The sequence below is a fragment of the Tripterygium wilfordii genome, chromosome 7 (genome assembly GCF_013401445.1).
Source record: "Tripterygium wilfordii isolate XIE 37 chromosome 7, ASM1340144v1, whole genome shotgun sequence".
NCBI classification, from domain to species: Eukaryota; Viridiplantae; Streptophyta; class Magnoliopsida; order Celastrales; family Celastraceae; genus Tripterygium; species Tripterygium wilfordii.
This window is the reverse complement of record NC_052238.1, coordinates 2,408,226-2,435,458: the sequence shown is the minus strand read 5'-3', so window position 1 is coordinate 2,435,458 and position 27,233 is coordinate 2,408,226. Positions and strand designations below refer to the sequence as shown.

Below are 27,233 nucleotides of genomic sequence, written 5' to 3'. Positions count from 1 at the left end.
GACTACGCGAGAAACGTTTACAAGGTGATAGGCTCGTGGCCCAATTAAATTTGGGCCCTTGAACTTTGGACTTTTAATACTTGTCTATGGGCTTTGCGTTGTCATCATGGTCCTAGAGGGCCATACTGGTTAAAAAAAACCGGCCCACTAAATCCACACAACTATATTACAATACAGGCTAGTAAGAGAGCCGCAATGTGAAATCTCTTTGAAGTCGCTAGTATCTTAACCACAATACCAAGAAGAAATCAAAGATAAAACTTATTTTACCACGAAAATCTCAACTGATAAGAGTTCAATGTTTACACTTTATATAGACCCTATTTCGCTCCAAAAGCATATGACAACAAACCCATTGGAAGCTATGGAGAGAATAGTGAAGAAGCTGCAACTTCCCTTGTTCAACGTCTTTGTTTTAGCCATGGTAGTTCAGCTTTGTGGGTCATTGGCTAGTGGGTCTAGTCATGAACAAGAAAGAAAGGTGAAGCCCTACTGACTTCTTCTAACTAGCTATAGTTGGTAATTGATGCATTCACAGGGTTCTGATTACTTGTACTTGCATATGAACACCAGGCATATATAGTGTACATGGGAGATTCAGTAGAAACAACAATCTCTGCTGTTGATCGTCACCATGATTTGCTTTCAGCTGCTATTGGAGAGTAAGTGGACTTTGGTCTGATAGATCTAGTTCAAATACTATCACATGGGAAGTTGTAAATTTATTAATACTATCTTTCTACTTATAACTCTAGTGAGGATATAGCCAGAAAATCCAGAATTCACAGCTATGGAAAGAGTTTTGATGCATTTGCTGCACATCTAATGCCACATGAAGCAGAGAGACTACGAGGTGCATGTGAATGCAAGCAGATTTGCATATAAAACATTTTTTTGTTACTTATAGTTGGTCGAAATTTCGTTTGCATATTTTGCAGAGAATGAGAACGTGGTTTCAGTGTTTCCAAGCACACTAAGGAAGCTTCAAACGACACGGTCATGGGATTTTCTGAAAATGCCTCTCTCTGTTAAGAGAAATTCTCAAATAGAGACTGATGTTATCGTCGGCTTGTTAGATACAGGTTGTCAAAAAATTTCATCTTGAAACTTCATATTTCCAATTATTATTACAGAATGAATTAATTGTAATCCAGAAAGCTCTCTACTTGTTTTGCAGGAATTTATGTGGATGCTCCAAGTTTTGATGACAAAGGATTCGGACCTCCTCCATCGAAATGGAAAGGCATATGCCAATCAGGAGGAAATTTCAGTGGCTGCAACAAGTGAATTTCTAGTCCCTCTATATCTACACTGATTTTCATGTTATTATACGATTTAATTCCATCTAAATTTCTGTTGTGTATCAATTCAATTATTCAGCAAAGTAATTGGTGCACGGTCATACAATGTAGACCGCAAGAATGCTGTCGACAACCTATCACCAGCGGACGATGAAGGCCATGGCACGCATACTTCCTCAACCATAGCTGGTGTGCCGGTCCAGGGGGCGAGCCTGTATGGATTGGGGCAAGGAACTGCTCGAGGAGGTGTTCCTGGTGCACGTGTAGCAATGTACAAGGTTTGTCATGAGCGAGGCTGCAGCGACTTGGATATATTGGCAGCATTCGATGATGCAATTGCAGATGGTGTGGATTTGTTGTCGGTTTCAATAGGTGGCCCATCCAATGATTACTTCAGTGATGCTTTAGCCATTGGTACATTTCACGCTATGAAGAATGGTATCTTGACTAGTTGCTCCGCGGGTAATGAAGGGCCGAGGATGTCTTCAGTGGAGAATGTGGCTCCTTGGATTCTGACTGTTGGTGCTAGTGGCTTAGATAGACAGTTCAGGAGTTCGGCTCGATTTGGAGATGGCATGAGAACTTCTGTAAGTCTCCTTCCGTATAATAGAATTCTGTGAACTCAAAATAAGAACTACTTACAATGCCGAACATTTCAGGGTGTTTCTCTGAATACATTCAGATTGAAAAGGAGAATGTACCCTCTGATAAGTGGAGCAAAAGCAGCCAACAACAGTAGAATCAAGGATGATTTCTTTTCTCCCATGTAAGTAAGAACATGGCGTTTCCTACTATTATATCGTCGTGGCTTTTGACATATTCGTCGAAGATTTTGTTTGCAGGAGCTGTGATTCTGGGACTCTGGATGAAAAGAAGGTGAAGGGGAAGATAGTGTTCTGTCACAGAGGATATGATCAAGATTATGTAATCAAGAAGTTGGGTGGAGTTGGGGTAATTCTTGTCAAACAAGGGAACCTAGACACTGGATCTAGCTTTTTGATCCCTGCAACGATTGTCGATCCTTTAGAAGCTGAAATGATTGACAAATATATCAACTTTACTAAGTAAGATCACCTCATTGAATTGTTTATGCAGATGACAAATTAAATTACACTGATTTGTACTTGTTTACCTGGTTTCTCTGCGTGGTCTAAATCGTAGGAATCCTCGAGCTATCATATCCAAATCAAGGAAAGTGACTGTCGCCGCTCCATTTGTGGCTTCCTTCTCATCTAGAGGACCTAACCCCGTCTCCAGCACAATCGCGAAGGTAACCTATATGCATACACTGCCGATATGACTTCTAGTATCTTATTTTGACCTTAACATTGACAACTTTATGATTAATGTTGTTAGCCGGATCTTGTGGCTCCTGGGATCGACATACTGGCTGCTTATACTAAACTTGCATCTGTCACTGGGAGTGAAGATGACAATCGGTACGATGTGTACAATATAATGTCTGGAACTTCAATGGCTTGCCCTCATGCCGCTGCTACTGCTGCCTATATCAAGTCATTTCATCCCGATTGGTCTCCTGCTGCGATTAAATCTGCTCTCATGACAACTGGTTAGTCCAGCTTTCATATCCTCTTTTTAGTTCTTTTTTCTCATGAAGATGTAATTGTTCCTCCAACTTATACAATTTTTGTTCTTGATGCAGCGACTGAGATGAAAGTTGGAGAAGAATTGGCAGAGCTGGCCTACGGTGCAGGGCAAATTGATCCAGTAAGGGCATTGCATCCAGGATTAGTCTATGATGCGTCGAAAATGAACTACATTCGCTTCCTTTGCAATGAAGGCTACTCTGGCACAGTCCTTCGCCTTATCACAGATGAACATATAAATTGTTCAAGAATTCCTTCAATCGGTGGGAATGATGCGTTGAACTACCCATCGATGTATTTGCAGCTTGAAAATCCCAATTCTAGCATTTCTGCCATTTTTCATCGGACAGTTACTAATGTGGAGCCTGGAAACTTCATGTACAAGGCTACAGTGAAGGCACCTATGGAGCTCAAGATCACTGTCACTCCGGACACGTTGAAATTTGATCGGATGTATGAGAAGAAAAGCTTCAAGGTTGAGATCAAAGGTCCGGCATTGAAAATTAATGTTACTGTTTTATCAGCTTCACTGGAATGGAGGAGTGATTCTTCAAGTCACAGGGTCAAGAGCCCTATTATCATTCATGCCAAAGAATTATATTACTGATGTCCAGGCCAACTCCTAAATAAGGCATATATGTACATATTGTTCATGATCATCATTTCTTTCCCTTTCAATTTCAATGTTAGATATGAAGTCTGTTGCTATTCATCACAATTGAGGAAAAGCATTAGAAAAAAAAGGTCAAACTTTATTCAACAAATGGTGATCAGCCACAAATAGTTTCACAATCAAGACTGGCCATAGCCTTCGCTTAATTAACTGGCCCCGTTGGATTTTGTAAATCATATCATTTATTCTTTTCTGTTACTCATATTTAGCGCTTGCAGACCACGCCGCGGCCACCCAATGCAGAACTAGCACAATCAAGGTTGGCATACTCTATATTATCATAACTGTTAGCTCCCAAATCCTGTCCTGTATAGTGAGCAACAGCACAATCAGTACTGAATAGGCTTGAAGACGAAAACTCCTTTTGGCCACCCATAACAGGCATCAACACTCCCACTTTAATCTTGCTCACATAGTTGCTTGCATAAGTCTGTCCAAGAACACCATTCACATCTCCGCTCAATGAATAGAACTTGAAGCTCATGTCAAGATGAGCAAAGCAATCCTCTTGAGTAATGCCATAATTGTGAATCATTGAATCTTTCTCAGTAATAGGTACCACTGATGCTTTAATCTTGAAATTGTTTTTCACTTCGATATCAACAGCATTGGTGTTTCGAGTCCTTGTTATGGTAAGTCTTGACATTTTAGACTTCCACTGGCTGCCGGCGCGGTCAGGAAGGATTATGCTGTCTCCATCAAATTGCAGTTCAAGGCGGTCCACAGAGTCATCCCAAGTTGAGGTTTTGTTGGCGCCAATGAAGAGTCTGTGGTTGTCAAAGAGGATTCCTAGAGACTGGACCCAAGTGAAGTCCCTCTTTAGGTTGGGGTTCCTGCGGCCAATGAAGTGGGCATTGATGTGTAAGTTGGAATCAGAAACTATGCAGAAGTCACTATCTTTCTTGCCATGGAAGTAGAAGGTGAGTCCATCTGCACCAACGAATCGCGGGTCTTGGCACAGTGCGCCTGGCCTATTGCAATCTGCTCATATGATCAAAACCACCATCTTATCAATATCAGATTTTTCATAGAGTACGCAAGAAACAAAATTTTGCATTGATTTCTTACACATAACTAATGAATTGAGAAAGGAGAAACTTACTGCAAACAGGGCTACAAGTGACACAATCAACATCGCATCCACCAGGGCAGGCACTGGGACAGGTATGTACCGTTCCATAGCAATGAGGATAATTCCAGTTCTTGCACTTAGCTTTCTTTGGTGAAGAACTCGGTGGTGGCAAAGTTGAAGGCGGGTGTGGCGCTGGAGTGGCAGGAGGAGGAGTATTGTGGGAAGGAGGAGTGGAGGTGGTTGGAGCAGGAGGAGGAGTGGAGGTGGTGGGAGCCGGAGGAGGAGTGGAAGTGGTGGGCGCAGGAGGAGGAGTGGAAGTGGTAGGAGCAGGAGGAGGAGTGTTATGGGAAGAGGGAGGAGTGGAGGTGGTGGGAGCAGGAGGAGGAGGACTACTGTATATTATGGTCGGGGAACCTCCATCTCCTCCTTGATTTCCATTTCCCTTTCCATCCCCTCCTTGATTTCCATTTCCTCCTTGATGATTTCCATCTCCTCCTTGATTATTTCCATCTTGTCCTTGATGATTTCCATCTTGTCCTTGATTTCCATCTCCCTTTCCTGCATTATCTCCACCTCCCTTTCCTCCCCCCTCCGAGTCTGCCTGTGACTGAATTACTAGGCAGAGAATCAGCAAGCAGACCACGAAGAGTAACTTTGTCTTAGCCATTTTATATGGTAGGTGGTGAGGTAGAAAGAATTGTTAGTGACTTGGTGTCTAATGAGGTAACTACTCGTCCCTTTTATAGTTGATGTGGCTTCAAACCTGGCACATGCTCCATGCAACTTTTCTTTTCCTACGTTTTCATTTGATGCTCTCACATGGCCTCGGAAGGCTCAAACCTTTAAGTCTTGACTAATACTCCAACAAATTATTTTCTTTTCTTTTTCATTTAACTAATTGGGAAGGGATGAACCAGCATGTACTCCTTAGCAATGAACACAAATGGCAATGGATTAGGTTCGATCCCTTCAATACAAATGTTCTCTCTTCTAAAATGCATTTTGGTGCCGCGTTTAAAGCTTAAGTTTTTATCTGAGCTAGCTTTCTATTAATTGAAGGGAAAAAACTTCACCATCACTGTAGCCATTTTCCTTTACAGCTATGGATAGCTTGCCACCCCATTGCTATTAGACTTTAGTCGAACAATATTATAAGCGAGTATTAATTTTTTAGTCAAACTAATAAAATACAAAAAAAAGAGAAATCATATAAAAGAGATGATGACGAAGGGAAACTGCTCAAATTGGGCCTCACCTATTTAGATTTGGGCCTGAGCCCATCTTCGACCCGTGAAATCATGGGTTCAATTGTTCAGTTGCCTTTCCTACCCAAAGTGGGCTTTGTTTTTGATGGAAATATTAAGGGCATTCCCGAAGTTTTCCCTAAAATTAAGGGTAATGTTTGCCCCCAAAAAACAACCCACCCCCACCCAACCCTTTCTAGTTTCTATTTTTCAACCCTTGCCGCGTTTTCAGAGTAATTTGCTCAAACCCTGGGCATTGAATTGTCTGCGATAGGCATGATCAATCTTTGATCGGTTTCATGTGATTCTTCTCTCTTGAACAGAGGAGGACGGAGCTCTTCTTCCTGCTCTTTTGCAAGTAACTTATTGCTAGCTCTCTGTTTCTATGTTGACAAATATGTCTGCGTTGAAGCTTCGTTTGGAAGAGCCTTTAGTGTGATCGTTTATAGAAAAATCCAAATACGCACATATGCGGTCGGTCTAATTCGTCATAATTTGATTACAGAGCTGATGGAATCGCACTACTTGTTTAGAGTTTCCGAATTCTTTGAATCAAAACCTAGATTTGAGAGTTCAAGAGATCTTTGGCCCCAAAATAGCTGCCATGTTCGTTAATGGTTGTAGATTATGCGGAGATATGTTGAAATAGAGTTCACTATTAGTTGTGGGTTTAGCGTTTGTGGGCCAATTTTAGTGGGTTTTGTTATATATGGGCCAATTTTAACCTCTTTTGGTTATAGGGCTTTGATACACACCAAATTTTAACCTCAGATTCAACCCACCGCCGCGAAGATCGTCTTTCGGGAAGATTGAAGATCATCCTTCTCTCCCGCCTTCTCTCGGGCTGTCGTGACTCCCGCCCCTTCTCTCTTCCTTCTCTCCCTCCCACTTCGGCCTTCCTCTTCTCTCCCAGCGCCGTGAAGCATTCAACTAGGTATGATTTTCGGGTCTTCACTCTTCTCACTTCTCTCCCGACTAGGTAATTTAGTTGTTTGCAGTGTGTATGCTTGTATCAGAGTTGTATTACAGATGGACAACTCTGATACAGTCTCTGAAATGCATATCTGATACAGTCTCGTGAACGATCTTCAAGCTTATTCTTGTCGTACACTTCCTCGTTTCCCGCTCATCCACTTTTGTGGTTCAGGTGTGTTGGACGAGTTGATTGACTACTGGGTGTTTGGCTTCTTAAAGGAAGCTAAGAAGCAATCATGGATGGTACGTAAACCTTCTTTCCACGCTTTCTCTCTCTTAATACCTCTCATTTTGATATGAAATTAGTGGACTGATGCCTTTGGGAGCGAAATTTCCGATCCTGTTCTAGCTAATACCTACATCAATTGGATCGCAAATGCCTTGCCTCATTTCCTTTGGATTTTGAACAATGACATGCTTTTTTGATTCGTAATTCGTGGATTTCTTTTGGACTGGCTTTCACAGATTTTGTTTTCTGGTGCTATTAATTCATAATTCATTTTTTACTCGCAAGCTTTCTTGTATTGTGTGGGCTTCAGTTGATTCGGAGAAACCTATTGAAGAAATCATACTGGATGGAGAGGATTTAATGAAGGGGCCACCTAGTCCCCTCATCCCACCAGAAATTGCCTCGCATGTGCTTGAAGGTGTTGATTTGTGCACTGGGATTTTAAGGAATCTGTTCTTGTGTAAGTTTTTTTTTTCTCCTTTTAGTTATGTCTATTTTCACTTTGCCCAAAGTTGCATATAGTATTTGACAGTTATTACACCAACTAGTGGACAAGCAATGACTTTGAAATGTTGTAAATGTAACTAACGTTTGGGTAAATTGACATCCTTGCCAGCTAGGTATAAATGAGCTACGTTTGAATTGACTAGAAACTTGTGCAAACTGGTATACCGGGTCCAAGAGTTGCATCTTGAGTTGTCGAAAAGAATTTTGATGATTAGATGGTTGTTGCCACTAGCCACTGGCTCCCAGTATCTTGTTTACTTGAGTTTACACAGTGAATGATCCTTTGGCTTTTATGGCCACTATTGTGGGTGCTTAAAATTTTCATTTCCTCTGGAAGACATTAAATTTCAATTCTTGGAATCTTCTAGCATAGACGGTTATGACTCTGAACAAAATGAAAACTGAACAGATGAATGAAATTGAGTAAAAAAATAAGCCAAAGATAGAAGAAGAATTGGGAGAGAGAAAACAAGAGAAGCAAGGAATAAGGAGAAAGGTGGGAAAAAACCTACCTGGCAACTCGGCTTGATATCCTCTTGAATGGTTCACACAGTCTACTTCATCCTCTTTCATGTATGGCTTCAATTTGGCAGGCTTAAAACTTTAATTTATATCACACAATACTTTAAAATAAATGTTTTTTTAGTATCTATAGAAAAACTGTTCTTGCTCAATTTTGTAGGCTTGCAAGTCAACAACATTGAACCATTCTGTCAAGAAGACATCGCTTTATATCGAGAATGTGCAGAAAAGAGGGTGAGATATTTGTTATGGTTTACTTTTGCCATCCCTCTCTTTGACCAAGCTCCAACCCGAAGTGCTAGTGTATGACTGCAGGAACGAGATGTAATTATATGAGTTAGGGATTTTCATTACTAATTCATGTTTGTCACAGGATGAGATACTAAGGCATCGACTTCAAGATAGCGAGCGCAAATTGGGTTTGTCAATGCCTTTAGATGAAGCCAAGGAAAGAGCTTCCCAGCTTGAATCTGAAGTTACATCTCTGGAAAGGTAATTTCTGAATTGATGGGCAATGTTGTTGGTAATTGGTACTATTGGCCAATGAAAGGTTCTCTCTCAGAGAAGCCGATGGGACAATTATTGCAAACCATGTTCTGCAGACTGTTTGTACTTTCCTATGGCTAGAGTAATAATCTTTCCCTTTCTTTAATTGGGTGGCTTCCCCAAAAGAACTTTTGGTGAAATTTGATTGCTGAAAGATGGTCTCAGGCTTCTTGATGTGTGCCTCAATAGAAACCCGTCTTTCAATATAATCCGATCTCTAAATCATTCACTAGGTATGAGCACCAAGGTTTGGTGTCCATTCGCATCTTGATGAGCTTTTAGGTCAACATAACGGCGAGTTCAATTATGCACTGTTACTGCTTCCTTTTCTTCTCCTCTTATCATATTTGAGGTTTTCCTTGCATTGTAAATCTGAAATAAAAAAACTTCCAGGAGTCACGATGTTTTGGGTGGAAGTTTCTTACTGGCCCATAATAATAAACCAATATAGCTTCTTCAATATGTGCACTGGGATTTTAAGGAATCTGTTCTTGTGTAAGTTTTTTTTTCCTCCTTTTAGTATGTTTATTTTCACTTTGTCCAAAGTTGCATATAGTATTTGTAGTACTTTTCATGCTAATTGTTCCTTTTCATGTTCTATGATGTATGATCATTTTCCCATCTTCTGAGGTCACTCTTTTATGCTATTCCTCTGTTTGCAGGCACATGATTCTTGCTAGTGGAATTAAAGGTGTTGAAGGATTTCGTCAAAGATGGAGTTTACATGGTCGGCTTACCGATACGAGGTAATAATTATATATACTTTTTTTTCTGTGGAGAAATCATTGTGGAAAGAATTCAGATGGTTTTGTTGTTATTCGTAGAATATGAGATATGTTAATAATTTGATTGCCCGGTAGCAGTGATTTGTCTTAGACCACCTAGATGCATACATGACTTCGATCCAGTGTTGAGTAATGACACTGTTGTAAGGTTTTTTCTTTGCTATCTGGTTTCATGAGTTCAAATTTCAAACCATAGCGACAATCTATTGTAGTGCAGAGTAAGGTTGCACACCTCAAACCTTGAAACAGGAGCCCTGTAAGCTTGTTTGGCATCTTATGAATGAAATTCACTGAACAAATTACGCTGAATCCCACCTAGCTAGTTGTTGAGATTTGTCAGTAAATACAGATCCCAAAAAGGCTCTGATGGTAGTTAAATATTTAATCAATGCATGAAGCATTAAAGAGTTTAATGTTTGGTAAACCTCTTCCAGCAATCAGAAGAATCTCATTGTGCAAGTGTGCTGCGTCTTCATCTTGTCTTGCAGGTTTATTATGATTTCATAACCAAAAATTTTATTTTCCTGCAGGAATAGGTTGGAGTCTTTGAGGCAAGGAATAGATAATCGAAAAAAGGATGATTCTGTTCCAAAGGCAACTACGAAAAGATGGTTTCTTTGGTGACTGGCTGGTATTGAATCTTATATAGTGATTATCCTTTCACCTCCTAGAGGAGAAAAACACTACACAACACCTAGTAGGCTTGTTATTGTTGGAGAGTTCACTGCGTCTAGCTTTCCAGGCTTCCAGCTTCCTGTTCTCTAAAGATATTACCAAATCATGATATATTTCTAGGAAAGGTATGGATTGTCATTTCATATGCATTTGCAATTCAAAGATCCATGCAACGTAGATTAACCTCCTCTAGCTAGGATTAAGTCTCGGTTTTCTTTTTCGTCTACTCTTGTAAACTCACATCTGTTAGTGATCAGGTATACCAGAAGTTTCCACTTTCTACCCAAGACTAACCAAATGCATTGATCTATTCCAATAGGATTAAGCAACCACCACTCAAAATAATCATATAATCTATTTTTCAAACTCCTATTCATCAGTTGCATCACAAACCTACATTCAGCTCCAAGAAGCTGCATGCTCTAGCTAGCCACACTGGAATCATAACGTCCTCGAAGAAGAGGTACTCCTAGAGGCACTGTTTTTGTAATACTTAATGAATTGTGCATATGCATCTGAAACTACGTTTGGACAAGACGCCAATACAGCTCCTTAAATAACTGGTGAAACCAAATAGATTCTCCTTTCTTACTATCAACTTCCAAATGACTTGAACTATTTGGCACAAAAAAAAAAAAAGTGATGAAGTAAACAGTGGTGGATGAATAGAAAAGGAAAAATAAAATGAACAAAAGAAAAAAGGTGAAAACAACGGTAGAACAATGCACATATTTGAAATAATTAAGAAAAGACATAAATGAAATCATGTAAAGATATTGTTTACGTGGTGTATAGATAAAATTTGTTTTTCGAAAATCTTTAATGGGAAATGGCCCAGTGGACCATTCGGTCGGCCCAGTTTATTCTTAAAAACCAATGGTTCATAGGAGTAGGGCTACATGTTAGGCCCGTCTGAATAAGCACAAACCCTACCGCAGTGCGCCTACCTATATAGCCTTCCATCGCAAAACCCGCGGCCCTCTTTCTCCTTAAAAACCCTAGCAACCTTGCGACCACTTTCGAAAGCAGCCTCCTCTGTTTTTCTTTTTCGTCGCTCCACTACTGAGTACGTATCTTCTTCTCTCCCTTTCCCTTTCTTGACCAGTGGTGTGATAGATGTCTGTATTGTTATTGACTTGGGTAATTTTATTGTTTAAGCAGATATGAAGGTGATAGCCGCATATTTGCTCGCTCTATTGGGTGGCAACCCCAATCCAACAGCCGATGATTTGAAGACTATTCTTGGATCAGGTACTTTTTTCTATAATTTTCTAATCGGAAGTATCGAATTGACGTGGATGGTGAAGCTAATTGGTATCTATGGTGGTTGATTCCCTTTGCAAGTCGCTCATGTAGTTCCTTTTTTGCGAGAATATTAAATTTCGATTTGATATGCTGCTTAGGGCTTCATACTTTTACTGGGTTTGCAGACGTGAAATTGCGAAGTTTTTTTTTGTGTGTTCATATATTTGTTGCACCTATATATATTGGATTTACATTAAATTCAGTATTGATTTGTGATTACTTTCTGAAAAGACGTGGTTAACTCTATATTTGCCATTGGATGCTCTGTGATGGATAACAGATTTGAGTACTGTTGCTTCTTAAGTTTTTCTATCTAATATTTTTCTTGATTGTTCTTTTATAGGAATTATTTTGAAAATTATTAGAATCTATTTGGTTTTCTTACTGAATTCTTTCGGAGATTGTTGCGCATTATGGGCATGAAGTCATGACATGTCTTGAATCAAATTATTTAAGGTCATATTACTTTTTCGTAGTATATTGTTTATTGTTAGGATCACTTGTGATCTGATTGAGGTGTTGGATTTGCTTACTAATAGTTGGAGCCGAGGCTGATGAGGACATGATTAAGTTGTTGTTGGATCAAGTCAAGGGAAAAGATCCAACAGAACTAATTGCTTCTGGTAGGGAAAAGTTAGCTTCCGTACCTTCTGGTGGCGGTGGTGTTGCTGTTGCAGCAGCTCCTGCTTCTGGAGGTGGTGCTGCGGCTGCTGCTCCTGCTGAAGAAGCGCCTAAGAAAGAAGAGAAGGTTGAAGAGTCTGATGATGTAAGCATACTTTTTGTGTGAATCTAAAGGATTTTTCACTCTCTTAATTTGCAGCCTGTTATTTTGTACCAATAGATATGTTTATTCTTGCAAATATATTTTTTATAATTCTTCCTGACATGTGCTTTCTTTGTGCTGCTTCTACAGGATATGGGTTTCAGCCTTTTTGATTAAGAGGATGATTGCTGGTTCATATCTTGTTCGTTTTTGGTTCGCTCTACGATTAAGGATTATGTAGTTGGATACCTAGATATTGGTTTTTTTTTTTTTTTTTAACTTTTGGTGGACAAATTATGTCAAGTTTTATATGATTTTTAATCGTATTATGTAGTTGGATGCCTTGATATTGAGGTTTTTGACTTTTGGTGGACAAATTATGTCAAAAACTCTTATATGATCGTTAATTTTAGTTTGCGTTCTGATTTGATCGATCTCATTGTGAATTTAATTACTTTGTTGAGCTTTTTTAGCAAATATTGTGCAACAATTGTTTTGTGTATGCATGTTTTTTTCAACCTTTCTGGTAAATGTGTCAGTTGTATGAACCAATGAAGATAGGGTTTATTCACCATAATGTTGGCATCGTGTTTGGTTTAGGTACGAATATGGTTTTATTTATTCCTAAATTTAGTATGGTAAGAATAGTACAATTGCAATGGGGTCCGAGGAGTCGGTTCTTCGTTTGTTGAAATCTGTGGAATGGATAAAATGTTTGAACTTTAGTATCAATAATGAATACATGGGCTTGATGTGGATTAAAATAAATGTTGAACACAATTTGCTTTCGGGTGTATAAAGCATTTTGATAATGCAATCTCAGTTCCTTTGTCAAATCTTGCTACAACGTACGCCGTTCTGTCAATTGAAACTTGTAAGAAATGTATCAGCCATCCAGACTTTCAAATTCAGCTAGGAATGTTTGGTGTATCGTACGGGTTGTTTATTTTCAACGCTGGTACTTGACGACTTGTGGTCGCGAAACATAGAGACCTGAAATTCTCAGTGGTCATGAGACGAACTCGGGCTAGTAATGAAACAACAATAAGAAAAAACAAACTTCAAAGAACATGAGAACCTCGTATGCCGTCACCAGGCAGCAAAATTCGCAGCTGCAACAGCGGCGTTATCTCAGGTATTAAAATCAACAGGTTAGTGCTCTAATCTCAGGGTGGTAATTAACACATGCAAAAGACTTGGGTTCAAAAACTTGACAGCATGTAGCACTGGGCAGGAACATAAAACAAAACCAATCAAAGATGAAGTTAATAGAAGACTAATGTTTTACACACAAGCTACCAAATACCAATACAACAATGAGACCCAAAATTTTCAGAAGATAAGAAGTGAAATCAGATTAAAAACTATCATTTTGTACTTCCTCTGTTTTCCCAACCATAATCAAGCGAAAGATACCTGGCAAAGCAACATAGTTTACAGTAAGCCAAGTTTGAAAAAGCCATTCTATAATTAATTACAAGTGGTTGAGTAGAAGTTAAAGAACAATGCACTTCACAAAATGTTTGAAGATAGGAAGAAAATTTTCCAGGTCTAGATAATAGGTAGCATTCAAGACTCCAAATGTTTAAACATAAATCGCATCACTTGAGATTTACAACCTTACGTTCCCCATCAATTAATTTGCTTGACCCCTGCCAGAAACCATATGTTTCCATTGGCCTCAAAAGGAGTTAGTATGCCTCAGTTATGCATTCCATATTCCATTTTCCCACATACTAAACATAAGATTTCACAACCAAAGTACTCAAAGTTTCCTTCGTAGAATTATCCAGAGATATTGCACACATTAAAAAGAAACAGAAATTGTGAGAAGCTGCTAATAATGGAAACCCATTGCCAGGAAGCAAGAGATAATTTTTCAGCCCTAGAAATAAGGTGTAAAGTGCTCCCAGTGGGCACCAAGTTCAGGCACTATCAAGAGCAGTAAAATTTTTCCTAGAGAATAACTCTTGATCTTATTCAACATTGCATGTCTTGACAGCGCCCTACAATGTTTCTTTTGCACCTTCATCCAATATTTCTGGGAGGATATCTCTTCTATTTGGCTCTTATTGATCAACATGAGCTATGTAATTAAGCAAAAAAGGAGACTGGGGGATAGAGAGGGATAGACAGAAGAAAAAAAAAGGAAGAGAAAACAAAGGAATAAAAAAAGGAAGCCTCAACCATAACTGCAGGTCATTGAGTCAAAAATGAAGGTTTTTACCAGGCATAGTTTTTTGAAGCAATAATCGTCGCAACCGCTGCTATCATACGTTGATGGATAACCAGTGAGGAGCTTCTCCTATGACTTGGGGACAGTCACATTTAATATTTTCACATCTTGATATGGCTTGTCTGTCTTGTCAGTTTTTACCTTCTCTAAAGCCTGTCAACAACATAGATTAGTTTCAAATGCCTGCTAGTCTATGGCTATGAAAGACGAAAACAAAACTATGCAAGCACGAGATGGGTAATGAAGGAGTGCCGTCAAATAGGAAACAGCTTTACAGTGTGTGTCCTACCAGTAGGCCTCTTGAGACAGAAATTCTTTTAACCCAAAAATTCAGAGAACAAGGTAACCGTCAATTTTTCGATGGGAGGATATGACTTGCATCCTGAGATATTATTTCAGCCAGTGCAGGTAATGTCGTGAAATGCATAATGCAAATGTATACCTGGACAACATCCATTCCCTTGGAAACTCTTCCAAAAACTGTGTGTTTATTGTCCAGCCATGGAGTAGCCACTGTGGTGATAAAGAACTGTGAGCCATTTGTATTTGGGCCAGCATTAGCCATGGATACCGTGAAGGGCCTGTCATGTCGTAAACTGCATAGACAGATATAGGTTATGTTACTTATGCTCACTGAATAAACGTAGTTAATAGCAATACGTGAGAACAAAACAAAATATACATGAAAATGCCAATTTTGGCATGTATAATACTCGAAAGGAGATGCAAGAATCTCCACTAATATTCCTACTATGGCAACATAGAGAACAGCATTTGCTATCATTGGCTGCCAGTACAGTGAAGGAATTGAAGTATGAAAGTTTTTGTGTGGAGCTAACGGGGAACAATACCATAGTCCTCAGTGACAATACACCTAAAATTGTTATGTGAAGGAAAGTATACCTTATGATGTAATTGATTTAATGCTTTGTAGATGGGTGTTATTAATTTAGTTATGTAGTGTTTTGTGCTAAAACAAATATAATCCTCAAGCAAAAAGGAGGAAGCTCTACCGTCTTTCTTTCTTATTTTGCACATCGTGCAACCCAACTTAAACATAAATCCAAAACAATTTCAAAACCACCCTACAATAACTGTTGTGTCATTTATTATGTTTAGATGCATAAAAGAGGAAACAAGCAGAAGAGAAGGATAAGAATGTTCGATAATGAGGCACTCCTTCAATGTCAAACAGTAAACATAACGATATCAAAAAACCGACAAATCACAGGTTAAATCCCCTGATTGATAACAAAACAACAATATTTTCACCGTCCCCCCCCCCCCCACCCAAAAAAAAAAAAGTATGGCTGCTTGATGCTCTAATCGTTTCAAAATCCTTACCTTTTGTGGAACTCATCCTCAAACTCCCTTCCCCAAATAGACTGTCCACCAGTGCCATCTCCCAGAGGATCTCCTGTCTGTATCATGAAACCTTTGATGACACGATGAAAAATGAGATTATCATAATACCCATTCCGGCAGTGTGTTGTAAAGTTCTCCACAGTTTTTGGACACTCCTCAGGGTACAGTTTCATGTGAATGTCACCCATTGTTGTATGCAGGATCTGATACAATATGAAGAGTGTATATGAAAAAGGAACATAGAAATGGGGGAAAACAGTGAAGTTTAATGCATGCCATGGAAAATACGAAAACCAGGTACAACAAAAGAGCCTGAATAGCAGCAATAGCTCGGGAGCAACAAAAGATGTGTAGCATAACACATTAATCTTGTGATGTCTAGCATGCTTTCAAACAATATTAATGACTAAGACTAACCTACCTATTGGAATGACAATTAGATTAATGACCCATGGAAAATTTCATGAGATGAATGAAATTCTATTACCTTACAGAGCCAAAAAGGCTATAAAATAAAGAAAATGTGATACATAAATGCAAAAACTAGAAAAGCTTTCACTTGACATAAGCAAAGAACGGTTAGAGGGAAACATTTATAGGTGTAAAAATGTCTAGCACGCCTTTTTTCAAGATAAGCATTCCTACAAAATAATTTTGCAACTGACTCAACAGGAAAACAAAAGCTCCTTGCCGCGTTTCGAAGACATGCAACCTTTGGAAGGAAAGGAATAGAAGTAACTCCATGGGTTGAGACTCCAAATTGAGTTGTTAAGGAAATTTGGTTGAACCTCCGTTTTTGTTGAGGTAAATTAATAAGCAAGTAGCAACCTTAACAATGTTATAGAAACTCTCTCCTCAGCTTTGCATCAATGGTGATGCCTTGGATCATAATTTTTGTTCACACACTCAAAAAATATTTTTTTAAAAAAAAGAAGAGCTTGCTCTCTTTGAACACAAAAATTTCCACCAATCAAACAGCCAATTCAATTCCTCCATCAAACAGCCATAACATAATGAATCTCTATCAGTCAACACATCCAATGAGAAATCAAGAAGAGATTAGGTAATTCAAAGCAAGAGTCTGCATTAAGGTCACTAAATTCAACCTCAAAAGTGAATTGTTAATGATATCAACAAGATCTAGACCTAGCTATAAGCAATCAACATATAAGAAAGAAAGCACACCACAGTGTCAGGTAGAGATGTTGTGACAGCCTTCCCGATATCTGATACAGCCAAAAGTTCATCCGGTGGAGGCTTCTCATTGAACACATCTCTTCCCTTAGTTGCATCTTCAGGCTCCTCGGGTTCCCTCTGGCTATGTACAGCATAAAACTCATAATAATGTAATCAAATTATGCAGAACGGGAAATTTGAGTTTTCTACTTTTTCAACCCTATATTTGTACAGGGGCCAATCTACAATTCTTGTGATCTAAAAATAAAGGCATTATTGTTAATTTCTCCTTGTACTATCGTGGGTGGCACGGTGGCACCCCCTTGATGCCCTCTAATAAAAGCTTTTGTCCATTCAAAGAAAGGGTTTTTAGTAACTTAAATCATGTCGAGGAGCTCTGTCTAAAAGTAGTGTACTTCTAATCACTTGTACAAGGGGAACAAGTTTCAATTCTTCCCTCCAAATATAATAATATAACTACATTACTTATTAAAAACGATAAGAAAACAGGTGTGCGTTCATGCTCTTCTCCCCAACTATTCATCAATGCTATTTGGAATCATAAATAAAACAATTAGTCAGAGTTTTGGGGCACATATGCCAAGAGTGCTCGACATCTTTTTCTCCCTCCTTGATAGGCAAAAACCAAAATATAACAATTTCTTTTTTGATAAGCATCAAATATGATAGAGAGTTAGAGACTACGAAACTCATGATTTCATTGTATATCGCATTACTGAACCTAGATACTTAGGTTTAATGCTTCAATGATGAAGATGACCGTTGGCAAAGCTGCAGAAGCAATGGTACCTGAATAAATAGATCCGGTGTTTCTTGAAAGCACAGCATAAAATAGTAGGATCTGTCAAAGGCTCCTTGCTTTCATTGACATTTGCTGCAGCTGCAGGAATTTTTCTCGCTTTTTTACTACTTCGATCGCCCTGATACAAGGCAACTTTCAGGAACCTGTCATTGCTCTCCACCTTTCCTAGAATTCGAGCAACTTTGTTGGTATGCATATTTACTATCTGTCAACTCAAAGAGCAATGAAACAATAAGAAATCATAGCAAAAAAAAAACATATACAAAAAATTAGGATATTTAAGAAAAATTTCAATAGTCCAATTACAAGAAGGTAATGTCTTACTTTTATACCAAGTAAAGTTGCATATATGAGAAAGTTAGAGCTTTCATCAAAAACAGCATTTGGTGATGGTGCAATTTCTGTTTTTTCAATTTCCTTCTCAACCGCCATCCTTCGTCCAAAATCAATAGCTTCTAACCGGTACATGGGGACATCACTTCTCTGAAGGTCTTGAGCCACCTAATCAACAAAAGGTATTCAATCATTGTAATAGAGCACAAATACATATTTTACATGACTACAGCAAAATTTGTCATTACCTCAAGTGATTCATCATAAACGCGTCTTAGTTTCCCTGTTCTGAACCAAAATATGCGTATTCTACGATCGGGTGATGTAATGGAAAATTGCTTACCATCCGGGCTTACCTAAAGAGCAATGCAATTATATTTATCACTAAATTTCTATTCGTACAAAAAAGAACTCCTACAGACTCAGCAATTACAGCAACTGCACACAGAGGTATCGAACAAAAAAGTCATCAAATCATTGGCAATTCAAAGTTCTTGACAAATAAATATCATACCTCAATTGTAGAAACGGTGGTTTTGCACTTCACAATTTCAAATAGATCAGTATCACTTTTCAACTTAAAATTCACCCTGCATGCACAATAAAATGAACTGTTAGGTGTTCATGGCAATAAGAAAACCTAAAAAAACTCTTTAAATCTAATAATAAAGGTTGCCAGAAGAACAAGATATAATAACATGTCCGCCACTATGCGTTGAATGAAGATAAAAGAGAAAAAATATAGCTATAAAGGGAAAAACAGAATGCAAATTCTAACACGCACTACATACTCGCTTGCAGGGAACTGAAGATCAGTAGGGCTCCAATATTCTATTATTCCCTTTGCATCACTTGATATAACAGCGTCAAATACAGGATTGTACCTCATAACTTTTATAGGCCCCAAGTGTATCTGGAGAGTAAAAGTCAACGAATATAGAGATCCGAAGGAAAAGAAACTTATAAGAACTTTTTACCCGGCAAATGATGAAGACAGTAAGAAGGAAAAAAAGTTAATTATAAGGAACAGCAAATTTCAAGGCAACTAAAAACCTCTCTTGAGATGATGGGCTCATTTGAACCAGCTCGTACATCATATATATGCACATATGAGGAGTTCCGATCACTAACAACTACATTAGCCTTGACATCCCCTTGTTTGTAGACCCATTCAACGCTACCAGCAACATACGATAAGCGAATCATAACCATCATATCATAATTAACAACATCATACACCTTCACTGAACGATCGCTTGAAATAGTACAACAAAGAAGACCATCTGCGCTAACCTGCATTCCTGATCAAGGCCATAGTTGAGAATTGCACCAAGCCACCAACAACAATAAATATGACGAAAAGAAAATGAAGAAGAAGAATAAGGAAACAGCATATGTTTATAAACATGATGTTTCAATAGCAAATATTAGTGAATCATTGAAAGCACTCATTCCAGACAATCTAACAAGTGGAATGGTACCTAGACCTGTAAGCTGAAACACAAGGGTCAATGCAAAAAACATAAATAATTCACAGATAAAGGTTAAGCACCATCAAAACTCAAGGGACAAAAAAGTTGATTAATGCAAGTGTCAGCTATCAAATCTGTTTCCAGTTGAGATCTCTGAAGTCAAAGGAAAAGAACTCACCGCTAGACCTTCTATGGGACCAAGGTGGGATCTGAAATGCTTTGCAAACTCAATGCCAATAGCTTTTTTCTTCCAAAATTTCAAATGCCCTGATTCAGTACAATTAAAAAAAAAAGTTAAAAAGAAAACAAACAAAACTAAGTCATCAACAAACTGATAACAAATCCAATCATCAACAACAACAAAAGATTGTTGCCCACACTAATCCTTGACCCTGATTGCAGTTGAGAAACAGTCTAACAAAATATCATCAACATGACCAAGTCTATCTGCTTTGCTAACAACCTAGGTGTAACATTACTTTTGTAAATTTTCATCCTCAGAGAAGGCAAATAAAGGCTTGTCACTATTTATCAATCTTTACATTTCCAACTTCTACCAGTAATAACAATCTATTCCTGAGTCATTCATGCCACGAAACATTCCAAACCTCAAGTATATGAGTTAGATCTGAAGTATCTAAAAAGAGGTATTGCGTTCTTGCATTGCAGAACAAGCATTCATATGAAAATATGAAAAACAAGTGACAATTCAAATGAAAAAGGAAACACTATTTTACTTATACCATCAATGCTTCCAGTTATGAAAAATTCAGCTGCTGATACGGCCACATGCGTAACCACATCCCGGTGCATATAACTTTTCTCATACCTGTCAAATGAAAATCAAGGTTAGAAAAAAAATTATAAAAGAAAACCTCGTAAAAGCTTCTCAAGCATCTATTAACATTTTTTCCAGCAAACGAAAAAGTGATTTATAAGCTCTTGTAAAGAGTGATAGTAATCACAAATTGTTTAAAATATTTTAAACCGCTTATCCCATTATTGGACTTCTACTTGCACCTAGGCACCTAGCCAAAAACATCAAAAGTTAAGCCAATTTGTATTTTCAAAGGGAGCAACTGGAAATTGCGGAAGCAGACAAGGAAATTCCGAAGGACGCAACTACCTAGCTACAAATCTGCATCTAGATGAAACGTAAAAAGGCACAGATAAATGCAAAGTTGGACAATATCTACCCCACTTCAAATTTTAAAAAGTGCCTCAGACATACCTGAGATTATTGGTCTGAAATTCGTTGATTGGGGAAGAAAATGACATAAGATTTTCAAGTAGTTTTCGTCACTCCAAGCCCCTTTTGAAACTTAGGGTTTGCAGTCTAAACGTGTGAATTGGAGATAGAGGGGTAAATAACTAAAATAAGCCAAGCTAAGATCAATTAGTTTAAATAAAATCTACTGGGGATGGTGGGAATCAGATTGCCAAATCCAGATTCGCAGTTAAACAATAGCCAGAATTGAACCATCTACTCCACATTAGAAAGTCCAAAACGATCGCATCCTAAACCCTAGAAACACTTTAACGGATAGAAACCGTAAACTTCCAAAGTTCACATTATATTGAAATAAACACTCACTGAATCGGAAAAGTCCAAAACGATAGCACAGTATATAAACCTTAGAAACAATTAAACAAACGAGAGACACAAAAAACCGCAAAAGCAATGCGTACATGTTAGCGGAGGGGAGGGCGTCGAGATATGCTTGCTCGAACTGGAGAGGACGCTTAGGGCGAGCTCTCTTCGCTGGCCCTGGCCCAACAACAGGCTCTTCCTCGCTCTCTGTCACTACAGCGTTGGTCGTGCCGTTCTTCTCTTCCTCCATTGTTTGGTCTCTAGGCTTCCTGTAGCAGGCGAAGACTGAAATACTTGGATTTAATATGCCCGGGAGCAAGAGGCGCGGGAGGGCACTGTTTAGGGAAAGATGGAATGGGCTTTGGTGCTGTGCGTGCTTTATAAGCTGCTACCAGGGCCCGAGTCAGTCGGCCCATTTTCAAATTTTGTTTTTTTATTATTATTGTTAAATAGTTAACAAAAATACCAGAAAATATTTAAAAATTAAATGGAAAACACTCTCTTAACTCCCTTTAAAATCTTATAAAATTTATAAAATCAAATGTTTCTCCTGAGAAATGATATGTTAAATTATTGTTTTTGAGGGTTTGCAATTGAATTTGAGTTGATAATTTTTTTGGAAATGGATTAATCTAAACAAAATTATGTTTTTAACTGATAGGAATCGAATATAAGTACAGTCTTTTTTCATTGTTTTTATTTTAATTGGGCCATACGTCGGGTTGGATTAGCCTTCCATTCAACTGGTCAAATGTTAAGTTGGGCTGGTAAATGTAACGTGGGCTTGGTAGGTTTGGGCTGGGCTCCTAACAGCTAAGCGAGGACGAACAACTCCAAGACATAAACGTCTAAAAAGGCTTAGTCATTATCTGGGGCCTACACCTGCCCCTACATCTTTCCTTTGCACCAAACAATTCACATGCGAGGACATGACGGGCTCTTCACAAGTAAAACCAGAAAAAACAAACCCCCATGAGCAAGCAGCAATTCCTTCAAGGCCTGCCCCATGCTTCGGTCCCTTTTGCCATCGCTGGCCAGCCTATCACGCGGCTCCTTTTGGCTTTGGCTTCAGGCCAATTTCGTCGCTTAATTTTCATCTTGTCAGTATCCGATGTTCCCAACATCAGCACTGACAATGGACAATAAAATCCTGGATTCTTTAACAATTTGTTCTTTGAGATCCACTCATCTCGGCCAACCGGAAAGTAACAATGAGCTAGAAACAATGACAAAGCCTTCGCATTCTTATTACTTATTAGCATTTCATTTCAACTTACTAGAAATAATCCACTGGAGTTTCAGGACAACTTTCATCTGATACAACTTCTCTACTAAACGGCGGGGGAATATACGGTGGAGGTGTACATCTCAACAATGCCCAATTGACCCCTTGGAAAAAAGAATGGTGCTTGATTGCTGATGCACCCATTGTGGACCCCATTCGTCTACATGGGTCCTTGGCTAATAGTTGAGAGATCAGATCCTTGGCCGTATTTGGGAAGACAGGTTCCTTGGGGAACTCGAGGGCTCGAGCAACTATATTAGCTAGGGTTAGTTCATGGTCCACACCTTTGAAGGGTGTCACCCCATAAAATAGTTCAAACATAAATATCCCGAGTGTCCACCAATCCACTGGACTCCCATGGCCTTCACCGGACACAATCTCCGGTGCCAAGTACTCGTGGGTACCTACAAATGACATGGACCTGACATCAATCGGCTCAGCCACAAACTCGGGCCCAGCACGACTGCCTATCTTCTTTTTGCGTTTGCGTTTTGGGTTGAAACATGAAACGGCAGGGACTATACAGCTGGGAATGATGCAAGAAGATGAGGTGAATGGACGATGCTCTACCTGGTACTCGGTTTGTGGGGCTAAAACAGGGGTGTTTGGATCAGAAACAATCTGCGGCGTTGATGTAGAATCATCACATTTTAATGAAAGGTCAAAATCTGTGAGCATGATGTGGCCATCTGATCTAACGAGCACATTTTCAGGCTTTAAATCGCGGTATACAATTCCCATCATGTGAAGATACTCTAAAGCGACTACCACTTCTGAAGCATAGAACCTGGAATAACACGGAATCAAAGCATCCCATTAAGAATGAACTAATTGACTTAGTAATTACAAAAGAAAAAAAGCAATCTTATGCTAAGCTGATTCGCAAATAGACTAATAAAGTAAACCCACATGAGATTAAAATAAGATTAGTGCAGCTTCAAACAGGGGACCATCGCCTAATAGAATAATCAAGAGGGTGCAACAGTCCCTAAGCACTCGATTACATGACCCAGGAAGCACGTGGACCAACTAATGGCGATAGTTCTAGATATTTATTCTTTTAGAAACCAGAAATTGCGGTTTACATGCACGATATTGTCAAATCAAGGCATTAAATTATTTTGATTCTATCTGTTACAATATGCATACCAGAAATGACCTAAATATGTTCTAAACAAACTTCCTTGTAATCTCTACGCCAAACTATTTATTCTGATGCAATCTATAATCAAAAGAAAAAAGGAAAAGAAACTTCCACCCAACATGCGCCAAAAACCGAAGTTTAGTAAAGAAATCACCATAATCGTCTACTTAACTTTCCTTTTTACTTCATCACTATAAACTAAATGTTTCTACAACAGAGTGGAGTACTCATAAGTTAGAGCAGAGACGAGGATCGACAGCATATATGGTCGGCACCATAATTTGGGAACAAGGTTAGCTTATAAAAAGAAATTTAAAATCATATGAGCTGAGAAGGTAGATCATTATTGAATCATCCAAGCCAATATGATTATTCATTCACATTCACAAAGAGCTCATGGATTTTCTGTCTACCTCATTATTGGCATAACTTCCCTGGCTATGTCTACTTTCTATAGAGGCCGAAACAAGTAGAAAATTATAGAAAACCATAAGAAAAAAACAATGAGGAGTGTAGGGTCTGTACATGTCTTAAAAAGAAAAGGTAGACAAAATACGTAGAAATTTGTTGCTAGAAACACTAAACAAGAGACCAGGAAGCAAATAGGAAAAAATTGGGACCACCAGTGACCAGCCGCTTCTGTTGGGAGGTCTAATATGAATGATCAACCCAGAAATCCCGGGCCAAAGATAACGGAACACAAATTAATTGGAACTTTGATGCCCGGGATATATATTTTGGATAACACAAAAGCAAAATCAAGCGTCGCATTTGTCCTCTCAATAAAGGGAAATGAATAGATTTCAAACAGCATCGGACTCTTGAGTGTGGAGTATTGTCTTTTGGCCCTCTCATAACAAGCCTATGCGCTTTAGACAATATCTTAAGCCGCGTTGAATTTACAATTCTAGATCTTAGTCCTTCCTAATCAAGACAAACAGATGAGTCATGACCAGCTATAGAAACCTAACTTGGTCACAGTATGCAACAGTACTTGTAAACAGTAACCACAGGCCTAATAAGCTGGCACGGACATGACACCTTCAACTGCTAAATTATGGGATGCGGGAGCGCTACCGTTGCTGCTGAGTAGTTGGCCCCCCCAAACCATGCATAAAACCACTAGCTGACAACAAACCACACTGGCACATGTAGTAGAAGAGTGGCATTAGCGTAATAGTGTTGTAGTAGAGACCCTATTGGCTTCAAGAGCGTCCAATTGGCACATGGCTCTATACTTAACAAGCACAGTGAAACTTCCAAAGCTACACGCGTCGAACCCTAATAGGTGAAGAATAAAAAAGGTCAAACATATCCATTGACTTCAGCGCTCCGGATCGCTTCTTGTTCTCTAAATCGTGACACGACCACAAATGCCAATTAAATCATACTCACAGACGACAGTGAACTAGCGGGTATGACGCGCACTGACCCGATCCGTCACTCTCAACTAAACCGCTCACGATCACGTAAATTTATTAATATGATAATAATTCTACCAAAAAGAACAAATTTAAAGGAAATCAAATGCGTGCAAGCGATGAAGCGTGCACCTGACGGCGGTTTCGTCGAACCGTTTATTGGGCTGGCGTTGGCGGATGACATGGAGGTCACCGCCGGGACAAAACTCCGTCAATAGGCAGAGCCAACGGGGCGAGTCTATACTTGCATAGAGTGTAGGCAAGAAAGGATGGTCCAACAATTCGAGTATTTCCCTCTCCGTCCTGGCCCTGCCTTCCTTACTTCTCGAGATCAGCTCCTTCTTGTCCATGACCTTGGCGGCGAAGAGAGCGCAGTTACCGGCATCAGCGGGATTCTTATGCTCTGCGAGATAGACGGAGCCAATGTCGCCGGCACCAAGCCTAAGGGAGAAGCGGAGGTCGGCGAGGGAGATGTTGGATCGGACCTTGGATGAGAAGGAGCCGTGAGTGGACGTGGCCGGCGTGAGAGTGGTTGATGAGGAACCGGAACTCGTGCTACGGTGGATTGTGGTCGCAGTGGTCGCAGTGGAGGTAAAGCTCAGGCTCTGCATATCGTCGGCGAGGTCGTCTGGCAACGACGACTCCATTTCAGAGACACAGGGTTAACGCCGTGTCTTTTTGGAGAGAGGACCGAGACAGTGAGTGCACGGGTACTTTTTAGCTTTTGAAGTGGGGTTTAGCGTTTTATTGGGCCAAGACTTTGGGCCGGCCATTTGTTAACACATTGGATTTGCCGACTGAGTGATTTTTGGGTGAAATGGTGGTGGGCCTTATCTTCGGAGAGAATCCTAATAATGGGGATTACGACATCAAATTATGGAAACCTTTTTTTTATGATCATTAATTGCATACGATTTCTTTATTCCATGTACAATTGGGGAAAATCAATGAATTTCTTTCCCAACCCTAAATAATAGAAACTTTTGTCTTGTTTGACAATAACAAACAAACAAGCAAGATCATCCCTGAAATAAAGTACACCATTATATTCCCAATTCAATATTTATGTCGGTTTTCGAGAGGGGTGCAACACGAGAACTTCAATTGATACCACTCATTCTATTACTACTATTCTCGCCTAAACATGTTTAATACGGATTTTTTATGGGATTCAGTATATTAGTGTTGGTATGATTGATTCCGACAATCATTCGTGCTTTCCAAATTTTGGGTAGAAATAAATGAAAGGGATAAATGATTTTTGGCGCTTCAAAATGAATATAACAGAATGGCAACAAATCAAATATTTGGTTCATTACGTGGGCTTAAATTATTGATTTGGTTTTCCAATTTTCAGAACTCACAATCAGGAGGATGTGAACTTTGCGTCTGCTGGTATCTTTCCTTCCTCATACAAGTCATTAGCTAATCAAGGAACATATCATATCTAAATCTTCCTAATCATAATTCCATAAAGTTAATTAGATTACTACTACAACCAACAAAGTGTGTACAATTTCTGTTAAGAGTTTAGTTGTTGTCCTGTATACATGGAATTGGCATTGTCGTAGATAGACGATAGTTAACAAACTAATTGTCTCGACTCCAATTCACCTAGTATTGTCCTCTACATAAAAGCCATGCAGGCGTGTTTGGTTGCAAGATTGTTGATAGATACATGTTTGTATAAAGTGAAACAATAATAAATAATTGTCTAATTAATTACACGGCTTGAGCTATGCCACACAAGCTTTTATGATTAAGACATGTTTCAATGTGTTGACTATGGTATTATCCACTATCTAATACTTTTACATGCATTCTTACCCTCCTCTCGAGACATGTTTCAAGTGCGTTGATTATGGTATTGTTCGCTTTTGGGTACCTCTACGGGCATTCCTACCCCTCACTTCACTGTTCTTTATATTTTTAAAAATTATTCTACTATCCCATTCGAACCCAAAACCTCTTTAGTTCAAGAGAGCGATTATAGTACCATATAATCTACGAATATTCCTACCATCCCTTATGATACCTTTGAACGAAAAAAAAACACACATCTACATTGACAAAAAAAAGGCACAAGTTATGGTTGTGATTATTATACTTGTTGGTGTTGGATCTTATGTGTTAATAATGAGTATCAAAGTTAAAATTAAACAGCCATTTCAAAAGATGAAAAA

At 38.9% G+C, this 27,233-nt stretch overlaps 6 protein-coding genes across 8 annotated transcripts; 3 read left to right on the top strand and 3 right to left on the bottom strand.

The window, feature by feature from the left end:
- The first annotated feature begins 364 nt into the window (after positions 1-364).
- Positions 365-3,515, top strand: LOC120002443 (subtilisin-like protease SBT4.15). Its single transcript, XM_038851225.1, has 11 exons — positions 365-481; positions 574-662; positions 756-853; positions 939-1,082; positions 1,178-1,283; positions 1,381-1,888; positions 1,961-2,067; positions 2,144-2,365; positions 2,463-2,571; positions 2,658-2,871; positions 2,965-3,515. The coding sequence occupies exons 1-11, from the start codon at positions 365-367 to the stop codon at positions 3,513-3,515; spliced, it is 2,265 nt and encodes a 754-aa protein (XP_038707153.1).
- A 271-nt stretch (positions 3,516-3,786) lies between these two features.
- On the bottom strand, positions 3,787-5,320 carry LOC120002442. Its single transcript, XM_038851224.1, has 2 exons — positions 4,684-5,320; positions 3,787-4,562 (listed from the first exon to the last, which is right to left on the bottom strand). Exons 1-2 carry the CDS (start codon positions 5,318-5,320, stop codon positions 3,787-3,789), a joined length of 1,413 nt encoding a protein of 470 aa, XP_038707152.1.
- A 1,351-nt stretch (positions 5,321-6,671) lies between these two features.
- LOC120002783 lies at positions 6,672-10,423 on the top strand. Of its 2 annotated transcripts, none has more exons than XM_038851599.1 (7): positions 6,672-6,831; positions 7,045-7,115; positions 7,412-7,561; positions 8,291-8,364; positions 8,504-8,622; positions 9,339-9,422; positions 9,992-10,423. In XM_038851599.1, the coding sequence occupies exons 2-7, from the start codon at positions 7,109-7,111 to the stop codon at positions 10,083-10,085; spliced, it is 528 nt and encodes a 175-aa protein (XP_038707527.1). In that variant the 5' UTR covers positions 6,672-6,831; positions 7,045-7,108; the 3' UTR covers positions 10,086-10,423. The 2 variants fall into 2 exon arrangements, with proteins under 2 accessions (XP_038707527.1, XP_038707528.1); XM_038851600.1 differs by having other exon boundaries at positions 6,679-6,831; positions 6,971-7,115.
- Positions 10,424-11,046: 623 nt separating this feature from the next.
- LOC120002784 (60S acidic ribosomal protein P2-like) lies at positions 11,047-12,638 on the top strand. The gene is made up of 4 exons (XM_038851601.1): positions 11,047-11,202; positions 11,298-11,387; positions 11,981-12,207; positions 12,355-12,638. Exons 2-4 carry the CDS (start codon positions 11,300-11,302, stop codon positions 12,379-12,381), a joined length of 342 nt encoding a protein of 113 aa, XP_038707529.1. The 5' UTR covers positions 11,047-11,202; positions 11,298-11,299; the 3' UTR covers positions 12,382-12,638.
- Positions 12,639-13,303: 665 nt separating this feature from the next.
- LOC120002781 (peptidyl-prolyl cis-trans isomerase CYP71) lies at positions 13,304-21,498 on the bottom strand. Of its 2 annotated transcripts, XM_038851597.1 has the most exons (14): positions 21,299-21,498; positions 20,353-20,438; positions 19,788-19,876; positions 19,191-19,430; positions 18,929-19,050; positions 18,652-18,727; positions 18,386-18,493; positions 18,129-18,305; positions 17,792-18,009; positions 16,991-17,123; positions 15,785-16,008; positions 14,883-15,036; positions 14,432-14,593; positions 13,304-13,620 (listed from the first exon to the last, which is right to left on the bottom strand). In XM_038851597.1, the coding sequence occupies exons 1-13, from the start codon at positions 21,448-21,450 to the stop codon at positions 14,510-14,512; spliced, it is 1,863 nt and encodes a 620-aa protein (XP_038707525.1). In that variant the 5' UTR covers positions 21,451-21,498; the 3' UTR covers positions 13,304-13,620; positions 14,432-14,509. The 2 variants fall into 2 exon arrangements, with proteins under 2 accessions (XP_038707525.1, XP_038707526.1); XM_038851598.1 differs by lacking the exon at positions 21,299-21,498 and having other exon boundaries at positions 19,191-19,438; positions 20,353-20,405.
- Positions 21,499-22,041: 543 nt separating this feature from the next.
- Positions 22,042-26,085, bottom strand: LOC120001618 (serine/threonine-protein kinase D6PKL1-like). The gene is made up of 2 exons (XM_038850010.1): positions 25,183-26,085; positions 22,042-23,272 (listed from the first exon to the last, which is right to left on the bottom strand). The coding sequence occupies exons 1-2, from the start codon at positions 25,695-25,697 to the stop codon at positions 22,477-22,479; spliced, it is 1,311 nt and encodes a 436-aa protein (XP_038705938.1). The 5' UTR covers positions 25,698-26,085; the 3' UTR covers positions 22,042-22,476.
- Between the last annotated feature and the right edge of the window lie 1,148 nt (positions 26,086-27,233).

Bases quoted from the DNA above. Each gene is read 5' to 3' on its own strand.
- LOC120002783 (XM_038851599.1), top strand. The intron at 7,562-8,290 runs GTAAGTTTTTTT...TCAATTTTGTAG, and splicing joins TTTAAGGAATCTGTTCTTGT to GCTTGCAAGTCAACAACATT. The intron at 8,623-9,338 runs GTAATTTCTGAA...CTCTGTTTGCAG, and splicing joins GAAGTTACATCTCTGGAAAG to GCACATGATTCTTGCTAGTG.
- LOC120002443 (XM_038851225.1), top strand. From the start codon at position 365: ATGGAGAGAATAGTGAAGAAGCTGCAACTTCCCTTGTTCAACGTCTTT. The intron at 482-573 runs GTGAAGCCCTAC...TATGAACACCAG, and splicing joins GTCATGAACAAGAAAGAAAG to GCATATATAGTGTACATGGG. The intron at 1,284-1,380 runs GTGAATTTCTAG...TCAATTATTCAG, and splicing joins AATTTCAGTGGCTGCAACAA to CAAAGTAATTGGTGCACGGT.
- LOC120002781 (XM_038851597.1), bottom strand. From the start codon at position 21,450: ATGGAGGAAGAGAAGAACGGCACGACCAACGCTGTAGTGACAGAGAGC. The intron at 19,877-20,352 runs GTATAAGTAAAA...GTACTGAATCAG, and splicing joins CATAACTGGAAGCATTGATG to GGCATTTGAAATTTTGGAAG. The intron at 19,051-19,190 runs GTTTTTAGTTGC...TTTACTCTCCAG, and splicing joins AGCCCATCATCTCAAGAGAG to ATACACTTGGGGCCTATAAA.
- LOC120002442 (XM_038851224.1), bottom strand. From the start codon at position 5,320: ATGGCTAAGACAAAGTTACTCTTCGTGGTCTGCTTGCTGATTCTCTGC. The intron at 4,563-4,683 runs GTAAGTTTCTCC...TCATATGAGCAG, and splicing joins CACTTGTAGCCCTGTTTGCA to ATTGCAATAGGCCAGGCGCA.
- LOC120001618 (XM_038850010.1), bottom strand. From the start codon at position 25,697: ATGGAGTCGTCGTTGCCAGACGACCTCGCCGACGATATGCAGAGCCTG. The intron at 23,273-25,182 runs GTGCACGCTTCA...GTGTTATTCCAG, and splicing joins TTCGACGAAACCGCCGTCAG to GTTCTATGCTTCAGAAGTGG.
- LOC120002784 (XM_038851601.1), top strand. From the start codon at position 11,300: ATGAAGGTGATAGCCGCATATTTGCTCGCTCTATTGGGTGGCAACCCC. The intron at 11,388-11,980 runs GTACTTTTTTCT...GCTTACTAATAG, and splicing joins GAAGACTATTCTTGGATCAG to TTGGAGCCGAGGCTGATGAG. The intron at 12,208-12,354 runs GTAAGCATACTT...CTGCTTCTACAG, and splicing joins AGGTTGAAGAGTCTGATGAT to GATATGGGTTTCAGCCTTTT.